The 21,873-nt window shown below is 45.6% G+C and overlaps 1 protein-coding gene across 3 annotated transcripts in view; it reads right to left on the bottom strand.

The window, feature by feature from the left end:
- CUX1 (cut like homeobox 1) overlaps positions 1–21,873 on the bottom strand; it is a 1,218,817-nt gene that overhangs the window by 403,330 nt on the left and 793,614 nt on the right. For all 3 annotated transcript variants that reach the window (XM_086954570.1, XM_086954568.1, XM_086954569.1), the window contains exons 14-15: positions 6,533–6,629; positions 4,990–5,661 (exon numbers count right to left, since the gene is read on the bottom strand). In XM_086954570.1, coding sequence (XP_086810696.1) covers positions 4,990–5,661; positions 6,533–6,629 — 769 coding nt within the window. The remainder of the gene's footprint in view (positions 1–4,989; positions 5,662–6,532; positions 6,630–21,873) is intronic.

The following is a 21,873-nucleotide window of genomic DNA, read 5'->3' as shown; positions in this document are numbered from 1 at the left end:
TTTATAGACTAGATATACATTTGCAGGTCTATTTAAACATCTGTTCAAATTATCTAACACATTTACTAATACCATACCCAGTTTCTACCCAGACCAGCTCCCTCTGAGTAATTCTATAGACATTAGAGAACCACCAGGCTTTTGCCCTCCTCTCCCCTCTCTGCTGTTCTTCATTGAAACATCTTTTAGTGCCCTGAAGAAAGTGTGTGGTTGGCTGACCACTTAACAACAAAACGCGCCTCAGCACCTGCGCTTTAGCCATTCAGACACCTAATCAAATTGGAATTAACAATTGGGAAACATGTTCTCTCTGGTTTCCATAATTGTATTTGATATATACAAAAGATAAATGGATTAAATAATCTGAACAGGTGTATAAATAGGCAGCAAATGTATATCTGGTCTATAGTTATATGGGGGTGTTAAGGCAATATACAGTGTGTACTATTAGTACAGTATTGTGAGGGGATATCTTTTCAACTTGGGTGTTGGTGTTCTGTGAGGATGACTACATGAGAGTTTTAGTAGGTTCTGTTATGAATGAGGATGATTTGCAAGGTATGAGTGGTATATATGAAGTAGTACGTATTCCTCCCTCCCCCTCCAACCACTCCTTCTTTCCCCCTTGTTTCGATCTTAGTTTGTTCATTGTATTTAATTTAAATGAGTACGTTTGATATTGTAACCACTATGGCGTGTATTTACAAGGAAAATGTGCAAATGAATAACATGATTGCGGTGCTACATTACAAATTATAAAACTAATAAAGACATTTAAACAGAAAGTGAGTGGTATATGAGAAGTATATAGTGTTTGATGGTGAGACAGTACTTTTTGTATGTATTTATGTTTAAATCACTGTTTTCAAATCATGTTTATGTACTTTAAATAAACAAAAAGAAATTGAGATATTTCCAATTTATTAAATTTTGGTGTTGCTGGATTCGATTTTCAACTCTTTGTATAGAGAGCAGTTTTGGAGATGGGTTGTTTTCTCCTACAATTGTTTTCCCTGCCCAGCTCCAATATGAGTTTTTTCTCCTGGGGGACCCTTTTTAGGTCGAGCTGGAGTTGCATCCGATAGGATGCTCCAGTTCGACAACTTTAGTCAGCCGTCTCGGGGGAATTAGGGACAGGAGGGTGTTACGCGCCTCTGTTGCCGATTTGGCTGCGTGAACGTGCAAGCTTTCGCGTTGGTGAACAGGCACGCACGCAGGCACACACACGCGCGCACATGCACGCAGGCACACATACGCGCGCGCGCGCAGGCACGCACACACACACAGACACACACATACATACATACAGGCAAACTCACCCGCCTTCCCCTCCCCGCCCCCCTACCAGGCTCGCACCACTGTGGCCAGCGTGTCCAGGTCTTCCAGCTGGTACTGCGGCGGCTCCTCTGGAAGCGGCGGAGGCGGCTCCTGCAGAGAGGTAGGTGGGCACCAGACTGCCTCCTCTCCTTGCTGTTTGCCAGTGCTGCTCCCCGGGCCGCCCAGCGCTCTAGCCGCCCCAGCCTCCATCGGCGGGGATCCCCCCTCACAGCCGCTGTCCTGGCCACGGAGTCCCCCATCAGACGCCGCCCCGCAGGCCGGAACACAGCACTAGGAGCCCGGGGCTTCCGCGCCACATTACCTCGGCTAACAGGGAAGGCATGTGGATCTCGCAGGAGGGACAGAAGCTCCAAACGGAGATAGCGCACCTACAGCCGGCAGCGGCGCCCAGCTACACACAGAGCGGCGCGGAACACACAGCCCCGCCCACGCAACAACCAGTAGCCAATACCAAACGCCCTAGGTCTCAGTACAGGCTCTATTGGCTGCGGCACGTTCCCACTCCTCCCAGCCCGGATACCACACTCGCGGTTTTTTATTTTCATTCGCGTCCGCCAATGCTTGTTATGCATTTGAAATGTGTAAAGTGAATTCATTCAACCTGATATTTCACAAATGCCTGCGTTGGTTTAGATAGCGCAGCTCAGAAACAAAAGGAGCCCGACCTTTCTCACTGCGTGGAGGCTGGTCTATCTGAAATCCAACTCCAGGTCGGAGAAATATCTGCTTAATTGAAATGAATTCACTTTACACACTGCGGCCGCAGGGCTTTCGAAATTGCGCGCTTTTGAAAAGCTAAATAATTCACAAATAAAAAGTGTCTGCTATTTTCAGTTCTGTTGATTATTATAACGAGATTTCGTGCAGTGACAGCACTTCATCCAAGCGACTTCCCGGCCGATGATTACAGCGAAATGCCGATGACAAGTTGTGCTGCTGTTGTAAGATCAATAGAGGCCATGATCTGTTACAGTTGCAAGGCCACAGATTCACCTGCAGCATTTCCGACTCGAAAGACGTCTGCGGCCGCATCACCGGGCGTTAATGCCATGGCTGGTCGAATACTAACGTCACCCAGGGTATACACACTTCGGGTGCTTTTTTGGTTTGTTCATCTCTTTATATTATGAAGATGAAACCAGTCTTGTTACATACCCAATAAATGGATGAATATTTAGGTGACATCAAACGCACCTTTCAATCGTTGTGCGAGAAGTTTTATGACGTTAGTGGAATGTTGCAATGGTCTTGTCTGAAAGTGCACACCTAGCTGGGAGGCGAGACTCGAGAAATCAAAGCTCTGCCATTTTTAGATCAAAATAAATCCGGTGGAGCGTTCGCGTGGGCGAGAAATTGATCTTACAATGCACTCAAATTCCTCGGTTTCTTCGATTGACAAATGGATCAGTCAGCTGTTTGAAGTACGTGCTGCGAGCAGCTGCAATTGAACAGTATTTAAAAAATGGCACGTTAATGGTGTATGTAGAAAAATACCACTTAGTATCAAATATATATATTATGATTCATTGTATCCCCTCTACCATATCAAACTCTTTTCAATTTTTTTCTTCACTGACTTTTTAAGCAAAAAAGCTTTTAACCTCTTTTCAAAAGATGACTAGGAAAACAAGATATAACTTGTATAAGTCCTCTAAAAAATGCATTATGTTTATGTGACGTACAATAAAAGAGTGCAGCTTCCTGCTGCTGGTCAGAGCTGGGGCTGAAGTGCTGGCACTCAGCGGCTGACCCATGGCTTCTTGCTCGAAGCCCCCACTTCCCTCGCATGAAGCCTAAGATACCTTCCACTATAGGCGGGATCATCTGTTTAGCAGCACTCTGCCATCCCTCTCCTCGCCCCACTCCCTGCTCAAAGTTATTTTTTTCTTCATTTGAGGTTTTTGAATAGTGCAATAAACAATAGGTGGTAGCCTTACATCACTACTGGTCAGATACATCGGTATAGTGATCAATAAAATCAGTGTTCATCATCCCTAATGCAATTGCCGCAGAGGCAGCGATGCTGACCACGTGAAGAGGGGCACAGATTGTCCCTGTTTTTCAAAAAGGGGAGTCCTGGTGTCCCATTCAACTACCGCCCAGTCAGCCTCCTCGATAGTCTACAGAAGGTATTTTTTTATTTTTTTTATTTCCTAATTTACTTATTTATTTTACTTTATTTAGACTGCTTAAAAGCAGTGGGGGTGACGCTCCTTCGCATTAGCGAACCTTATGGTTTTTTGAATCCACTACCAGACTCTCCCTTTGTGACGATTTGTCCGTCTTTCTCTTCCTTCTTCTTTACAGTGTGTGTTTTTCCCCTTTTGCTCTTGGTAAAATCAAATTTTTTGGGAGCAGTTGTCAGAGTGGATCAATGATAACCATGTTCTGTCCAATTTTCAAGCAGATTTTAGAATCAAAACAAGCTCCATCTACCAGGTTTTCCGCTTCCTTCAGGTTAAGTGGAAAGCAGTTGACAACAAGCATTGAAAATACAATAGGTCGCGCCTTTGATTAAGTTAAAGCCATTTGCTTTGCTAATGGTATTGTATAGCAAAGCAAATGGCTTTAACTTAATAAAAGGCGAGACCTATTGCATTTTCAATGCTTGTTGTTGTTTATATTGCATCAAGCAGTATTGTTAAGCGGAAGGCCCCTGGGCCCTTTAGGGCCGATGGAGCAACAGAGGGCGTCGGCAGGGATCCAAAGAGCCTGAAAATAATGAAACTACATTTGTAAACACTAATAAAACAAACCACACTTTATTTAACCTTAATTAACCCTTTCTTTGTGATGGATACTACATTTTAACGCTGGGTGAACATCTTCTGAATTATCCACAAGTGTTACACTGCATCCAGAATTCTTTATCCCAGCAATGGTTGCTGAGAGTTATACACCGGTAATGGAGCTAGTAATAAGTCACAGTCCATTATGAAAATCTCACAAAGAAACCTGCAAAAATCATGACAACTTTGCCTTCTCTGATAAACATATACACGTTTCTATATTTCTATATGTTTCTTAAGCATTCGACAGTTTGCTAAGTTTCCCACCTTCCTACTTGCTGCAAATGAAGTGTTCAATCCATTTCCTAATTCAGTTTTGGATTTCGCCTAGCACCTTGAAGAAACAAAATGATTATGAATGTTAACCAATACCCAACACAGTATCCCCAAAACAATATAAGTGGAAATGAATGGGACGACATCTAGTACCTGAAAAAAAAGCAACAACAGCAGTAGTTGGTGGAGTCAAGTAGTGTGAGATTTGTGTAGTGTAGTTAACACTTACTAAGAGGATTCAATCTTCGCGGCCATTCTCCAATGCCAGTAAAGAGCACATGGTGGCGCTCTGTATCCTGGTTGGACCAAAACAGGTCTGCAGAGATGGAAACCAGTTAGCGTACAAAGTTGGGTATATTAGATAAGAAAACAATCATGAGGACTGAATTGCTGGGAAACAGAGCAAAAAAAGCTTTTTTTTTATAAATTCCTTCAAAATTTGATGGAAAATACCCTGACAGAACTGGTTTCATTTACTATTACATCTCTGGAAACATCATCTAGATATTAACTTCAGCATAGACATTAGGCTTCAATATGAATCACATTTAATCTCTAAAAAAAAAGATCAATAAATCCTGCTCACCTCTCTGTCTGCCTTGGATGCTGCGTAGTGCCAAGATGTTCTGCTCGTCGGATAGAAACTGCTTCATCTTGTGAAAAGGTTCTTTCCCCCGTACAGTGAGTTTATTCCACGGTTTGGGTCTGGCCAGAATCTCGCTCACAGAACCTTGAGATAGTCCTAGCACATAATGTCCAAATATCCGTTGCCCAATATTGTGCTTGATCAATTGCTCTTTCACCTGACGTGCAATTTCCGCAGTGTCCATCTCCTCCCCTTCAGAGATGCTTCCAGCGCTTTCTGACTGGCTGGGAGATGGGGCCATGCCATTGACATCTGGACTTTGCTGTTGTAAAGGACTTTGGGAAGATACGGAGTTTGTGCTGTAGGGACCTGGTGAGAAAAGAATGTTTGTGCTTCCTGCTTCCTGCATAGCCTTGGAATAGAAGGACTGCATTAGCTGTCGCTGAAGAAGAGAGTTTAGTGCAAATTTTCCTGTAGAGGCCAGGGGGGTGCTGTGTGCCAGGGATGAGCTGAAAAAGTCTTGACTTAAACCCGTTGGAGAGAAGTGATGGGTACCATTAGTATTGGAAGCATGCTCCCCTGCGTTGCGGAGCAACTGAGAAGGCGGGGAAGCTGGCAAAGGTGCCGGACGCGAACACTCAGGCTGGTCTTTCCCTTTTCTCCTGGCTGACCCTACAAGAAAGGTCAAACATAATGCATTATGGGGGGATTAAAAAGGCAAAAACCTAAATAAAAACGCAAAGTTTGCCCCACAAAGTTAAAAGGTGCATATTTTTGTTTTTAATAGAGGGCCAATGAGGTTTTTAAATTGAATTTTCGATAAGCCAAAGAAGGCCACCCAAATTAAGCCACATGCATTTCATGTTTGTACCTTTCTTGTACAGTAAATTGCAGCCTGGAGAAACCCCACAGAATCAAATACCAATTGACATATCTGAACCAGTTACTTATGTAGGCCAGTCACAAACAGGTACAGAATGGCTCTGCAAGAAGTCATAACGAAATACTAAAACGGCCTGCTTGAACCAACAGCAAACGTTTACAATAGAAATCAACTTTCTTATCAGCTTTTGTCAAGGATCGCCATGTACTGAACGCCTAAACAAGCCTACGACAGAAAACAAACAAATGTGTTGGATAATCTGAAAAAAAACCACACAACTCAAATCCTTATATGAAATGAGGATATTAAAAACATATGATAAAAATAAAAGCCCCTGAAAGCAGTTTCGTAAATCTACAAAGAAATGGAAGTGCTGGAAGCTGCGATCAAGGTGCAGATGATGTACAACACTGCAAAAAAACTGCTAAAGCATTAATATAATTATTTAGGAATCTAACAAAAAAATATCAGGTTTGTCACTGCGCTTGTGTTTGAGGTTGCTAATGGACCGTCCAGTATCAAGCCTATCACACAAGATAACAAAAAACAGTCAGGTTCCTGCTGTGCGTTCATCTTCCTGTCACTGCAGGTTCAATCCCCACCCCCTCTATGAGCACCTCGCTCACCCTGATCATGAGACTGAAATGACAAAAATCCTACCACTCAGATCGCTGTTGGTGATGCGCAGAGTTGCATTCTCAGACTGCAAGGAGCGGTTTTTCTCCAACAACAAAATCTCCAGAGGTTTCGCTGCATCCTAATACATGTGAAAATAGAACTGTTAATCTCAAACTTAATAACGAGGATTAGTGATCAGCTAGTACGTTTATGGCAGAATACATTTTGTTTCTAAAATTATTAAGTAGGTAAACTTGTGCAATATGAATTTTTAGGTTGATGTATAACAATTTAATATATCGAGTATCTCAATGTCTACTAAACTGTAAGTGGCCTAGCTTTGTCATCCACTGTAGCAAGGCAGCTTATGGAAATAAGGTTGCCATGAAGCCATCCCACAGATTGTTCAATTAATTTGTTAACCAAAACTAAACCCAACAGCAGTCGTGTCCGAAGAAAAGGAGCAAGATAAATAAGAGGGTGTTTACAAAAGTAAATCATACAATCGTCATTCTAATTCTGCATTCTTGTTTTTATCTTACAAAATCTTTATTCTAGTCAAATGTTGGATTTGACATATAACATTGGAACGTTGGGATGCCACAACAAGTTGTTTATCTGTAGCAATGGTGTTTACTGTTGCATTCACATGGTTAGCATACTTGTGGTTTAAACTGGCGTAGTCCTTGAAAAATTAGAAGAAATGTATTGGACCTCAAACGAAGACCTATTGCATGCTCATAGAACTAATCTTTTGGCTTTAACCACACCTGTGAACCATTTCGGAGTAGAAGGGAATGAGCCCTTGGAAGAAGAAGTTTGGACCAGCAAGCTCTCGGGGGAAGGGTGAGGAAAATGTTGTTGCCCGGGCCGGGTGGTGGCGGCTGGCAATCGTTTTTCCACAGGAAAGGACGGGCTTGTGCTGGGCTTGGACCAAGTACCCAGAAGGACGTACGTGCGGGTTCATTGAAGGGCAAGAGTTGTTCAGAGGAAGTTGCCGCAGGTTGAATCACTTCCGTCAGAAGATTAGCCCTGACTGCTACTGTAGGGAGCTCCAGGCCCAAGGCCTCAGCTGCCCTACACACCACCACAGCATAGGACGCTCCCTCCTCCGTAGCCACGGCAGGGAGAGAAAGTATTCCAAGGTCTGGTGAAGTGTCCAGACCACTGGCATCACCCAATTCCTCTCTCCAGTCCAGTTCTTCAAGCTGGTCTGTCAAATGATCCAGCGACCCCTCCTCATCAACAGCCTCAGGGAGATAGGGAACACCTGGAAGCAACAAGGGAGCAAAAGTGCCCTCCAGCCAAGGATAGACATGAGTCTGGCTCCGGGTCCATCTTGGGGATGAGGATGTGTCGGCCGGGGGCACGGCCGCCGCCAGAGGCGTCGTTGCCAGGATCGCCCCCCGGGAAGGTTGAGTAGGGTTGACCAGATCTGATCCGGATGCAGGACTGGATCCACTTTCGCCCAGGGCCCCCGACCAATTCCGAGGAGACCTAAGGCACACCGGCACTGTTGGGCTGCCCAAAGATTCAATGCAGGACTTCATAAAATGTACAAAGCTAGGCAGGGAAAACGTGGGCTCCCGGAAACGTGGAGAGGCGAGGATTCATCCCCGAGTCAGGCACCTGAGATGAAGCCTCAGAGCGACAACGCTCTGGGTCCTGTGTTGCCGACAGGGAGAGGGTGAAGAGCGACGATGCTTCTTCGCCTTATGCTTCTGCTTCGAATTACCCAATAAGTGCGAAGACTTTGACGAGGTGTGATGGGGCTCCACGACCGATCATGAGACATTCCCCTCGAGCGAGACCAGGAGCGATGCAGAGCTGACGGTTGGGCCTCCAGAAGCTTTCATGACCGCTCCCTCAAAGACTTCGGATTCATGGCCCGACGGTTAAAGCACGACTTATGGTCCTGGTCGCGTTCCAGGCACCAGAGACACACGAGGTGCGGGTCTATCACAGAAATCAGTATGTGGCAGACCTCGCAGGGCTTGAAGCCGGTACAATGATGGGACAACCTTCACACACCATTAGTCGAAGACTCGAAAAAGAAGTCGAAAAAAAGTTTAGTCAAAAAGTGACTAAGGGGCAAGCTCTCTTCGTATCTAGTTGGCGCAGAAAACAGTCAGCACACAGCGGCGGCGTCTAAGTATGCACCACAACGTCATCCCAGCGACCACAACAACGGACACAGAGTCGACGATGCCACCTTCCCGTGCGCACAGGCCCTGCTGAGGAAAAAATTCTCTGGATTCAGTCGGATGCCGGGAGGTAATTCTAAGGTAAGGAATCTATAACTAATCAGATCATAAGAATAGTGTGTTTGTCTACCTGAATTACATGGTCGCCTACTAATAATGCTTCAAGTACACTAACTCTGCGCAAGTAAATGCCACCAAAAAAGAAGCTTTCCATACCTTCAAGAAAGGCTTTACTGACAGGGGATTTCCAATGAGAAAGTAAAGGCCTATTTTGTAAGTAGGCAGCTACTGCTGAAAAGATTACACAAATGGAAGTGTTGGCTAGGCCAGTTTCCTTAAGGGAGTAAAAGTTTCATACTATGTGTGATGGCAGTGCAGGGAGTTGAAGTACAGCGTTTCACTCACAGTTGTGAGGTTGTGTGCTTCCTTACGAACATTCATACACTATGTTTCAACATAATATTAGCATTTGAAGATTTCAGGGGCCAAATTGTTAGACTGAGTAACAGTGGAGTGTGATGATCAATTTGACCACCCTCCATTGTCAACACTGTTGGATAAACTTGTCCTGCTATCTATCCAATCATGCCCCTGTCCGCTGTAAAATTGAGTAGGGTAGTGGTACTCAGTCGCCATTAACTTGGAGGCTTTCTTTGGAGGTGTTGCAGGACACCCTGACCGATTTCTTTGAGAGTAACTGGTCCTCTATGTGCAGTTAGTGGGCCAGGGTGTTTGGTGTGGGGGGTGGGGGGGGTGGGAGGGGTGTTGCATATGCCTCTCCTTAGGGTGCGGTGATCGTTACAGGCAAAGCTCATTAGGAAGGAGGACGTGCTGGCACAAATACAGCAACTCCCTCCGGATGATGTGGAGGGGCAGCAATGGGAAGTGCTGGTCAACTGGAAGGTTGCGGAAGTGAAGGATAGGTTGGAGAAATACACCCTGATATCTTATCGTCCACTTCTCCATAGGGAGGGATACAGCTCAAGAAGATGTTTTTGCTGGATCCTCCAACAAGAGGTGATTTACCTTCCCATTCTTTACCTTAAACCCAGGGGTGGGAAGATTACACACTACAAAGGGACATAGTAGATGTCCTTAAGTCCGATTTGGAGCAGATGTATCGTACTCCATGGCTGCTCGACCCGGAGAAGTTTGCTGCTTTCTTGGCCGCCCTGCGACTGTCAGCAATCACTACTCCTCCTATTACACCATTTGGATATTTTGGGGGAACTATCGGGGCTTAGAACTAATGACAGGAAATCATTTGTGTTCCCTTTGGGGGCATTGGCTGCCTGTGTACTGGCCACATTACTGGATTTGCCTCTGTGCTGGGAGACTGACCAGTCCCGGTACCTAGGAGTTATGGTGGCACATATGCCAGAGAAGCGCACGCAGGTCAATATTGGGAGGGTCACTGTGGGCTTGCCGGTCTCAGCTCAATTCTGGAATACCCTGCCTTTCTCCCTCATGGGCCGAGTGGCCGTCTCCAAGATGGAGTTCCTGCAACACTGTCTGTACTCTATGCAACAATCGTTTGACACTCTTCCCCATGCAGGGTTTCAGAGATCACACTCTCTCCCGCATACAATGATATGGGCTGGGGGAAAGAGTAGAGTAACCAGGGACTTTCAGTTCCAGCCACTGAAGGGAAAGGGACTGGAAGTTCCCAATCTGGAGCTGAACTACTTAGTCTACCAGATTCAGCATGCTGTGTATTGGCTCACGGAGAAGGGTAACTGGGAGCAATTGCTTCTGCAGGATGAGGGGAAGGGATTGCCCCTTTCACAGCTTCTGATGGTGGAGGGGGAGGTAGGATGGAGGTGACCCCAGTGCCGTATCTTATTAAACACACGGCCTCACTGTGGGAACAAACTATCAAGGTGGTACTGGGGAAGGCCACTTTAGTCAGAGATCACATATTTTGGGATTTGCCCGCAATCCAGCTCGTGGCCGATTAAGTGGATTTCTCTGACCGGCAGGAAGGCAGTTGCGAGACACTAGGTGACTTGTATCCCAGCGAGGAGTTTATGTTTGAAGTGGCATCTGATTGTTTTCATGTATGGCTTGGGCAATTTTTACAACATGTCTGTATACCAGCCAAAGTTAGGGATATCTGGACAACCATCCCTACGGCTCTTTGAATGTCACATACATTTTGGGGGCTGTTGGAATTGGGAGGGGGCTGCTTCTTAGTCTCCAATTTTGTCAGAGCCGGACACGGGATGTGGGTTGATTTCAGGGGGCAACTCTAAGTTGCACTATGTCGTGCATTTTACATTAAATCCCACACTGGCACCAGGGCGGGTTAAATGTGCTAAGAAGTTTGATACCAAAGTTCTCAGTCTTCAGTGTAGCCATTATGGTGCTGTGGAGTTCGTAATGACAACCACCCAGCACCATGTACTCTTAATGGCATCACTGCACTTACAGTGCCCAGGAATGGCCTTGGAAACTGTAGGGGCACAGAGCTCATGCACCTGTGCCCACACCACTGGCATAGGGCACCCAGCTAGATGGGTGACTGAGGTATGCCAGGACAGTGTGCATCGACTCGGTTTAGTTCTGTACTGTTAGACCTGGCATTTTTTGCTGATGTGCCTCAGATGTTTTGCTGGTGTTAGCTGCTCAGGCCACTGTGCCACTGCCAATCAGTGCCACAGTGCAAGTGCTCCCTGTGAGAAGTTGGCCTGATATATAATGTTCACTATTCTAGTGAGCACTTTGTATCAGTCCAAACAACCCTTATTGATGATTGGTTGTAAGTCAACCTTATAGACCAGCTATCCTAGTAGCATGGATACGAGCAGTCTTCGGGCTAAACTCTAGAGGGCGTGTTAAGCCAGCTGTTATACCATCACATATACCCCTTGAACACCAAGTGAAAGGACACCACACAAGTGTTATGAAAATAAACAGTGTATTTATTTAGATCACAACAGCCCTGTACTCTTTATGAGGACAGGGTACTAAGCACACAACAAAACTCTTACGAAAATACTTTAAGTTGCACAATTTACACAAATGCCCAAGGGGCACGAAAAACCATATACTCTGAAAGTGGAATGCAAAATTACTAGCAGGTAAGTACTGGACTAATAGGCTTTGGAATCGCTAGGACTTGACTACTGAACCTTCAGATTACTAGAAGGAGGCCTAGGGGACTCGGGTGCAGAGTGTGCACTCTCACGCGGGATGCGGGACAAAGTCTATGGAGGCTAGAATTTACAAAGTTAGTGTTCTCGTGCGAACCCGACTAGTTAGGCTGAAAACGAAAAAGGATCTGGACCCTTGGATAGTGAGGCTATGCTGGGGCACCGAAATGCCGAAGTTACCTAGCCCAGGGGCTGCGGCTGCATAGGTCTGGAAAGACGTCGGGAATCCTTGTTGCAGTCTATGGAGCCTGAAAGAAGAAGTTGCTGGCAGGCGACCAGTGAAGATTGTTCGGTGGATCCAAGCCTGGATCGAAGATGGAAGACACCTGTAAGCAGAGGGGACCAAGTTCTGAATCACTAGCCAGCGATTAGATGGGCACCAGGATGGCACCGGCTGAAGTCACCTCGACCAGATGAGTGGGCGACGCTGGGCTCTGCAGTCTCACGGACCAGGAGGCGTTGTCGGCGACCAGGATGGAGGTGCGAGATGTCCCACGATGGTTGCTGCTGTCGACGTCGCTGGACCCAGGATTGGGGCAACAAGTCTTGGCAAATTCAAGCCCACGCGGTGGACTCAAAATGGCGTCTGGAGTGGACCAGGAGGGTCCGGGGTGCTCCTCTTTTGGAGGGGAGCAAGGGCCAGTCTGGAGCAACCAGACTAGCAGAGGTGATGTCGTCGGTCGTCGTCGGGAAGGCCACAAGCCAGCGGGCTAGTAGCCAGACAACGCGGTGAGCAGCAAAAAGCAGAAGGGCCCCACGCAGATCTGGTGGATGCTGGAGGGCTGAACTTCGGTGCTGGAGCTGCTCAGGGTTGGGGCTTCTCGGACCCCAAAGCACTTGCACGAGGATCCCTCGGCGGTCGTGCTGGGCAAGAGTCGTGCAGTCTTGAAGATGGCCGGTCCCTCGAGGTCTCGTCGCACCCACGGATCTCAGCTGAGCTGTAGACGTAGGTAGAGGTCAGAGGTGCCAGGAAAGCCGGGTCTCGTCGTGCTGGTCAGTCGGATTCCGGAGGAAGGACGTGCAGCAAACCGCAGTGTTCTTGGATGGTGCCTGCGGGTGCAGGGTGACTACTCCTTAGTCACAAGGGAGAAATCTTGAGAAGAAGTCGAGAGTTCCTTTAGTAGAAAGTAGTTTCAGGATTCAAAGATGATCTAATTTGGAAGGGGGCCCGCTCCTATCTTTATACTAGGAAAAGGGGCTGGCACGTGACTAGGTCCTGCCCATGGGTGGGACCAGGAAGGGGGGTGGTTACACCCCTCTCCCATGCCGGACTTTCCCCAGCTCAGGGGCTGGTGTGCCCCTGGAACTGGTTCTAGCCGGCAGATGAATAGTGAGCACCGGGGTGCCACTTGCAGTCACCTTCCTGTAAAGCCCTGCCTACCCAGGATACACAAAACCCTGTCTGGGATGGTGCTAGCACTGCCCCTGACAGGAAACCCTTCTTCCAAGCTCCCCTCGCTGGAAGGACTCCCAGCTGCAGGGGGTCAGACTTGTGTCTGTGGTGGCAGCATCCATTTTGTGATGCTGAGGCTTGAGTTAACTTTAACCGGGGTTCACAGTTACATACATGTCGTGTCCCTCTAGAAGGGTGGAATGCTAACCCCGTCGCCAGAATTGGCGAGGGGTTAGTATTCCAATTCGTATGACACCTTACTCGACATGTTTTGATAAAGCGATACCAAAGATAGCATATAACCGCGAGGATTATAATGCACTCAAGAGTATATGGTACGCGTTATCATGGAACAGCTATTAGGACTTGGTTCCGCAAGCTGCAAACGGGCTCAGCTCATGCCAGAGCACCATCTCACACGATTCCAAGCACTCTGCCTTCAGGATTGTCAAGGCCTGCCATAGGAGTGACTGATAGGAATCTGTGTGTCCATTTTAGGGTTAGATATAGGTATACTATATCTAAAGCAAAGGGTGATTACACCATCTTGCCCCAGCTGTCGTGCAGCCAGTTGTGTCAGATTTAGATGGTCAGCCAGGGGTGGCATAATACATGCTGCAGCCCCTGGTAGGCCCTGGGTACACCTATGCCCTGAGTTACAGGGTCTGATAAGGTGGCCCAGTACCAATTGGTAAATGCACCTAAGGTACACAGGTCAATTTAGTGAGAGAACAGCAAGGCTGTGGGTCTGATTAGCAGGCCCACAGCCCGAGAAGTCGTAAACCAGTGAAGCAAAAAGCAAAAATCTGGGGTGATCATAGGATTGCAGACCCTACTCTCCTACACTCCCGATGTAAAGTGTATACATGTATCGATTTCCACGATTGGCTTATTGGTTTACTATCAGTCCCCAGTAATGTGCACCCGGAGTGCCAGGGCTAAATACCAATACAGCTAGTGGGCCTGCAGCGCTGGTTGCGCCACCCACAGAAGCCGCCTTGTAAAATATGTCTAAGGTCTGCCACTGCAGAACCTGCGTGCAGTCTGGTACTGTCATGCTGGCTGGGCATGTGCACACACTTGCCAGCCTCTAACCCTTCCCTTTACTTTTATGAGTCATCTCTATGGTAGGTCCACGGGCAGGGTGCATTGTAAGCATAAGGTAGGACAAGCCCTGATGTGTGTGGCATGTCCTAATAGTGAATTACAGCCATTCTCGTTTTTCACTATTGTAAGGCTACCTGTTCTCATATGCCGGAATGGGCTGCTGGAATTATTACACTCTATAATCCCAGTAGACTCAGGGAACATGGTAGGAAGCTACGTTTAGTATGCCTGAACTCAGAATAATAAAATACTTCTTTTAGTAAAGTTTATTTTAATAGCCTGTACTTGCAAATGCTACTTTTAGAAAGTTAGCATTTGCTTGCCTAACCATCTCAGCCAGCCTCTGCTCTTATGTGTATCTGCTGTCTGGTTTCTGTGAATGACAGGGCTGGGGAAGAAAGGTGGTGAATAGAAATTTTACACCAGGATGGGTGGGGGGGGGGGGGGGGGGGGGGGGGGGGAAGGGAGAGGGAGGGGGGTGGGGGGGGGAATGCCCCTTGACTCTGAATAGGACTGTGCTCTGCCACCTCAATGCCGGCACCTCCCCCTGGGGAGCAGCTGACGACTCTGCCATACACCTTGTAAGGAGAGAGGGGAAGACCGTCAACAGCGTACTCCTGGACTGTACTTGTCATCACAATTCTGGGTCCACCTCCTGTGGAGCGTCTGCGGGGCCTGCCCTACTCACTGAAAGGAAAAACCAAACTTTGCAAAACAAAGTGCTCAAGAGCTGAGATGGACTTTGCACAGGCCCCCCCTGGCCTGAATGAACAAAAGAAACAGGGTATAAAAAGCTCCTAACAAATCAGATCCTGTGTTGACCACGAAGAACCTCTGCCCGACTAGAAGGACGAGGAGAAGCTGAAGGAGGAAAGACTGTCACTGATCCGGGAGACTGGCCTGCAGTTGGTACCTTGCTGAGAAAGGAGAGGAAAAGACCAGAAGAAGACTTGTGCCTGAAACGATCTCCAAGGGCTTGATCTCGAGCTTGTCCCCTGAACTGGGCCCCAGAACTATTGGGCTCATTCTATCTTCGCTCATTGACTGCTGACTTACTGAGAGTTCCCCTCTGCCGGAGCTGTGCCTACAATTGTGCTTCACCCCCCCCCCCCCGAGCCGTAAACGACTCATGCTTGGCCACCCTTGCCTACTGAGAGCCCCGCTCAACCAGAGTCGCTCTCTCTACGCTGTCCAGGGCCGCCTGCATCTCGTTCACCTCGCTCGCTCGGAGCGTGCTGGTCGCATCGCACTCCTCCCGCCGGAACTCCCTGCGAGAGCTACACCGAGCCTCGGACAGCGCGTACTTTGAAGACGTACGCTGCTGCCCCGCTCCGTAGCCTTGACCAACGCCGCGCCGCACGCTCAAAGGCTTCTCGGTATCCTGAGTACTGCGCCCTGTGCCGCGCCTGCCCCGCCTCACCAAGTCAGCCCCGTCGACCCGAAGACACACCCACATCCATCAGCGTACGGAAGCAGTACGCCTCGTTGGCCTGACGGACGCCTCGCCCAGTGAGGCACCTGAACGCCGCGAACAATCACTACAACAAGGTACTGTGACACGCAAACTCCACCGAGAGTTCGCATCGTATCAAGTCCATTAACAGTTCAAAATGTGAACTCAAAATTATCAAAGGCAACACTTTGAATATATTTTTGCTCTTGATTGAATAGAATTGCTGTTTTTAGAGTTTTTTGCTCTAATGATTCCTAAAATCCAATCTTTCGGGGATAAAGTTCACATATTCCTAATCTGAGATTATGAATCTAGTTCTCACTCCAGTATAGAAAGTACTGTAGCACTGAAACCATCAATAGAATAGCAAGGGACATTGGTTGGGATCGGGCAACTAGATATAACTAACATTGCTGAGACATAATGTTGGAATTAACCTAGCTGAGTTTTACTCATTCCAGCATCTTAAGTACATACAAAAAACAGAGTGCATGATGGAATGTTGTCCGTTTCACATGAATGGAGTGAGGTGTCTGTCAGGGAGCATTGATTTGGCTTGAGGTAGCAAATGTCTACTGCTGCATAACCCTTTGAAGTCATAACTCTCATGTAGCCCTTTTAATTGCATCTATTATTAATTGAAACTTGTGTATTACAGTTTCTGAAGTCTTGCAACACTTTGAATCCAAAAAACTCTGGCGGAGTTTAGTATAGGGTCAAGCTCCGAAATGTCACAGGAAGATTTCAAAAACATCTTGAAGAAAAATGATATTGTATGACTGCAGGAAAAATGGCTGTGCGACGAAACCCCTGTAACGGAAGGCTTCACTCACCACGTAAAACCAGCAAAAAAGAACCAATCAGGTAGACCTTCCGGTGCTGGTCTCAACAAGGATAGCCAAAGATATGGAACCCCTCGAACTCAAGTGCAATTGGGCGTTGGGTAGTAGAGTGTGTACCCAAAACAATACGCTGGGGGTCGAAAATGTATGTATTATAAATGTGTACATACAGAAAGGGAAATCAAACGAATGTAAGACTGATCTAGAACGTTTAAAATCAGACCTGGAATACCTATGTGATTGCTATCCAAGAGATGTGCTAATGATATTGGGGGACTTCAATCATAGATTAAATCCCATTAAAACGGACCCCTGGTTGAGGGATATGCTGGGAGTATATAAATAGAGCTCGCACATTTTCCCCGTTGTGAGATCTCAACTCAAGATGATGAGATTGGGCAACTGCTGGGGGCAATAGGTATGGTCTGCGTAAATGGAAGGAAGGATGCAGACCGGCCCGCGAATCGTACCTTTAAGATAGGACAACAAATGTGCCCAATAGATTATGCATTCATTCAGGTCTGGAACTTTTACTTAATTAAACAATTTGAAATTCTTAGGCTTGAGGGTAGTGATCATTACCCACTGCAGGTAGACCTCCAGGTACTCAGTTCCCCACATAGACAAAAAGTGCTTTCAGTAGAGGTGGAATACCCTAAACGACTTACTACGAGAATTACAGATGAATATATAAAAAAACTGAGTGCACACCAGTTAACCGTGAATTTAGATAACCTAGCACCAGAGGAGGGCATAACCTGGTATGAGGATACAATAAGGGATATGGTGGAATGCCTCAGGATAAAATTAAAACGCGGTAATCGTAAAGTAGTAAATAATGTGAAACCATACCCCAGTAGTACCTCCCATTGGTTCGATGATGAATGTCGGAAGGTCAAGGCCAGTATTAGAAAATAGGAGAGATACCTAAGAGCAAATTATAGTGATGAAGCGGTAATAGAACTTAAGAAACTAAAAATAAAATATAAGGCCACTATTAGAGATAAAAAAAGGACATTTAAGGACAAATGTTGGGGAATTTACTTGAGACAATTGAAGAAAAGAATGTGAGAGGCTTTTGGAAGTTAACTCAAGTATGTACGGGGAAAGTCTCAGGAACCCTACACTGCTCGGTGCCAGAGGTCAAGTGGGTGATATATCTGGAAGAAATCTATGGTATACGGCCAGATAGGGAGGGAAGAACGGCCAATGATTGGCCTAGAATAAGGGAAGAAATTAAAGCACACTTCTCCCCAGATGCCATTAGAGGTATAATTAAGAGATTAAACCTAACACGGGCTGCAGGACCTGATAATTTACCAGCAATTATAATAAAAACGAATATAGATTGGTGGGCGGAGTTTTTTTCTAATATGTTTCAAGAGATCCTAAACACAGGCAAGTTCCCAGATAATTGGAAAGGGGCAATTGTCAGGCCAATACATAAGAAAGGCAATGTAAACTCCCCAAAAAACTATCGCCTAATAAACCTATTGGATATAGGCGAAAAGGTCTTTTCTAAAGCAATATTGGGTATATTAAAGGACTGGGTGGACAACAAACAGATAGTACTACCAGAACAGGGAGGGTTCAAAGAAGGCCACTCAACTGTTGACCACTGTTTCGCTCTTTGGTCCATTGCACGGAAGTCGATCGATCAGGGGGGAAAATGATTCGCCTGTTTCGTGGACTTCCGTGCAGCGTTCGATCTGGTGGACCGGGAGCAGCTGTGGTCATCACTGGTTGGGTATGAAATACAGGGTGACCTGCTAGCTCTAATCCAAGAACTGCATACAGAAAACTGGGCACAGATAATCCTGGATAAGGAGGGAGGATTGACTAAGAGAATCCCAATTGGGAACGGTTTAAGGCAGGGTTGTGTACTTGCCCCCATACTATTCTCTGTTCTTAGCAGACCTGCCCCTAAAATTAAGAGAGGTTAGAGGGGCAAACCCAAAACTGGGAGGAAACCAGATATCATGCCTCCTCTATGCTGATGATCTGGTAATCATGGATCAGACGGAGATTGGGCTCCAAAGAAAATTAAATCGATTCAAAGAATACTGTACTACCAAAAAACTAGTAGTAAACATGGAGAAAACTAAAATTGTTTGCTTTGGTAGGAGAAAAACAAAGTTCTCGTGGTACCTGGGCACAGTATTGCTTGAGAGGGTAGCTGATTATAGATATGTGGGAATGTGGTTTTCTGGTACTCTGAAATGGCATTCTCATTTACAAGCATTAAAAATGAGGGCTTTGGCTTCCGTGAAAGGCTTAAAAAGATTCAACAATACTTACGGAGAAATGTCGGACAGACCGGTCCTGAAAGCCTATCAAGCAATGGTGCCCCCTCAATTCTTGTATGGAGCCGAAGTTTTTTACTTAAGCAGTAAGACCTCCTGGGATAGAGAGGAGGGAAATATATTAAAAAGCCTATTTGTACTGCCCAAATCTTCTATGGTACAGGCGACCAGACTTGAGTTGGGAATTACCTCGTGGGCGATAACCGCCTGTATGGCCATTGTACGATTCTGGCAGCGATTGGGAGCAGGTGAGCTCCTCAAAATCTCCCAGTGGGCCAAAGAGGAAATTACAAAGAGCGACCTACCCTGGGCAAAAGAGTCTAGAGCATCAATAAGGAATGCATACAGGGTGCTCGATCTGAAGGTCTGCCCGCTACAAGATCATATAATAATAGGTAAGAAAGAACTAAGGCTTCAAGGAACCGATATGTCCCGCACTTATGACTGGGAGTACCTTTCACAAAAAAGCTCAGTAGCCCACATGACATCTGTCTAGGAGCTCGACCACCACTTTCAGTATGTGGACCGGCTACCAAGTCATAACTTAAGGCGGGAAGTCCTAAAAATGAGAATTGGAATAAACCCATGTTATGCTAATAATGGAGCCCAAAATCAAATGATAAGATGTAAGGGGATCTGCACTTGCACTTTAGGCACTACCTGTAATATTATACACATTTTACTAGATTGTATGTGGTTTTTAGATTTACAAAAGGAGTTTTTATGTCCGATTTTTAAAAATTATAATATTACAAATAAGATGCAAGTCGCTAAATTGTTGATGGAAATGTGCTTTGGGGAAATATATGAAAAAAGCTAAGGTGTTCCTCAGCTGCACAGAGTAAGATCTAATAATATAAGTCCTTGACATCAAATAAATGTGAAACAATTAGTGTTTAAAATAGTGCTGCATGATTAAGGAGATGTTGTATAGGTATGAATTAAGTGTTTTTATTTAAATTAATTGTTATAATACTCCGATTTTAAAAATTATAGTTGAAGTATACGTATATCAAGATGTAATATGTTTATCGATACCGCCGTGCTATGTATTTATTGTTGCTTTTATTTTTCCCTGTTTTAGTACGATAAGAGGTAAATTGTACTTTTATGGTTGTAACAAACCAAATAAAGTTTGTTTTGACTGAGGGAACACAGGTTTGGTTAGGTCATATCACAAACTCTGAATGCAAATGACTCAAATCAATTGCCATTAGTGGTTATTAATTCCCAAAACGAAGGCGAAATGTTTGGTAACTAAGCCCGAAAACAATCCCACAATAAGATCTGCTTACTTTAACAAAACAAAGACCAAGGGTTATCTAACTTTCCATATAGGAAGCCTGACTGAGCTCCTTTTTAAAGCAAGAACTGGTCCAAGATATAATGTTCGTCAAATCATGTAATCAAAAAGTTGTGGTCCAGCAGACAATCAACAGAAACTTGTAGGCACTAAAGAAAATCAGAATCACTGAAAAATAAAGGCCAGAGACTGCGCTGGTCTGAGGTAATCAAATCATTAGGGAAGCATATCAATTATCAAGATTAGACCCTCGGGAATCCAAATCACCAAAAAAGCATCTCTCTCTTTAGCGTCATAAAGCAAACTGCTCTCTCTGGAAGTGGTTATAATAAAAACTAACCTTCAGGAGGGTTTTAAAAATCATATTTCTGCTTGAAAGGAAGTTCCAAATAATTAACTGACACCATATCAGGTTATTCCAAAACATCTTCCAAAACCAGAGTTCATTCACAAGGGTGCTCTACATTTGATCACCTCTGAAGAAACCACAGAAAATCTGCTCAGAACATACAGAACACATGGAGAGCAAAAAGCCAAAAACGATAAAGAACCATGTGATGGCAAGAAATATGTAATGGAAAGCAAGTAATTTTGAATCCAAAGCAGTGTGTATACAAGGGAAAGCCATGACCATGTGTGTCACATGCCCCTATATTATATAGTTTTGAAAATAATTATTTATGCAAAAAAAAGACTATGGAGATGATTATTTAATTTCCATAATTGATATTAACAGTTCCTTCTTTTTTTTTTTTTTTAAACATCTTTTTATTAAACAGTTGCTCAGCATACATGGACAGGCTCATACAAGCTGAATCACGGTTGACAGTGTGGGAATACAAGTTCACAATGTTTATTTACAATATCTATTATAGTCATATGGTTAATAAAGACTTCCTAGGGTATAATATACACATCTCAACATAGATCATTATACCACTTAAGGCTTTATACGAACGTTTCATTAGTCCTGTGATGTCGGTGACCTCCATACGCCTCCTATAGGCCCCAGGCTTTTTCCCATTTGCTTGGACATCCCTGACTCCAAAAGATCACCTTCTTGGCTTGTTGACACCAATCCAGGTCAGTTTTCCAGTCCACCACGATCGGCTGTCTATCCACACCTCAGGCCCTTACTAGATTTCTCTTTGTCACCGCACCCAACATCAGCCATATTTTAATATATTTAGTCCACTCCGCCTCTCCTGTCACACCCATGATATGCCATTGCATTTCCAGTGGGATATCTAGGCCCGTGACTCAGGCCATGACTTGTGTTACCCCCCTTCAGTATTGTTTGGTTTAGGGACAAGCCCATAATATGTGGAAAAAGGACCCCACTACGCCACGGCCCCTAGCGCACAGGTCTGAGTCGCATCTCCAAAGCCAGTGCAGGAGTGTTCCGGAGGAATAGGACCTGTGTAAGATCTGCAACTGTATCAGGTGGAAGTGGGTCAAAATAGCTATCTCTCGAGGATTCTGGATTGCCTCTGCCCAGTCATCGTCCAACAGCAGCCTCAAATCAGCCTCCCATAGGGTTATCAGTGGATCTGGGTAGTTGTTCATGAGTTTTATAGTGCTTGGCCTCTCCAGAAGGCCCCACTTGTGAAATCTCGTCAGGTTCCG

The sequence above is a fragment of the Lissotriton vulgaris genome, chromosome 2_1 (genome assembly GCF_964263255.1).
Source record: "Lissotriton vulgaris chromosome 2_1, aLisVul1.2, whole genome shotgun sequence".
Classification (NCBI taxonomy): Eukaryota; Metazoa; Chordata; class Amphibia; order Caudata; family Salamandridae; genus Lissotriton; species Lissotriton vulgaris.
The sequence above is the reverse complement of the archived record's forward strand: the minus strand, read 5'-3'. Positions and strand labels throughout refer to the sequence as shown.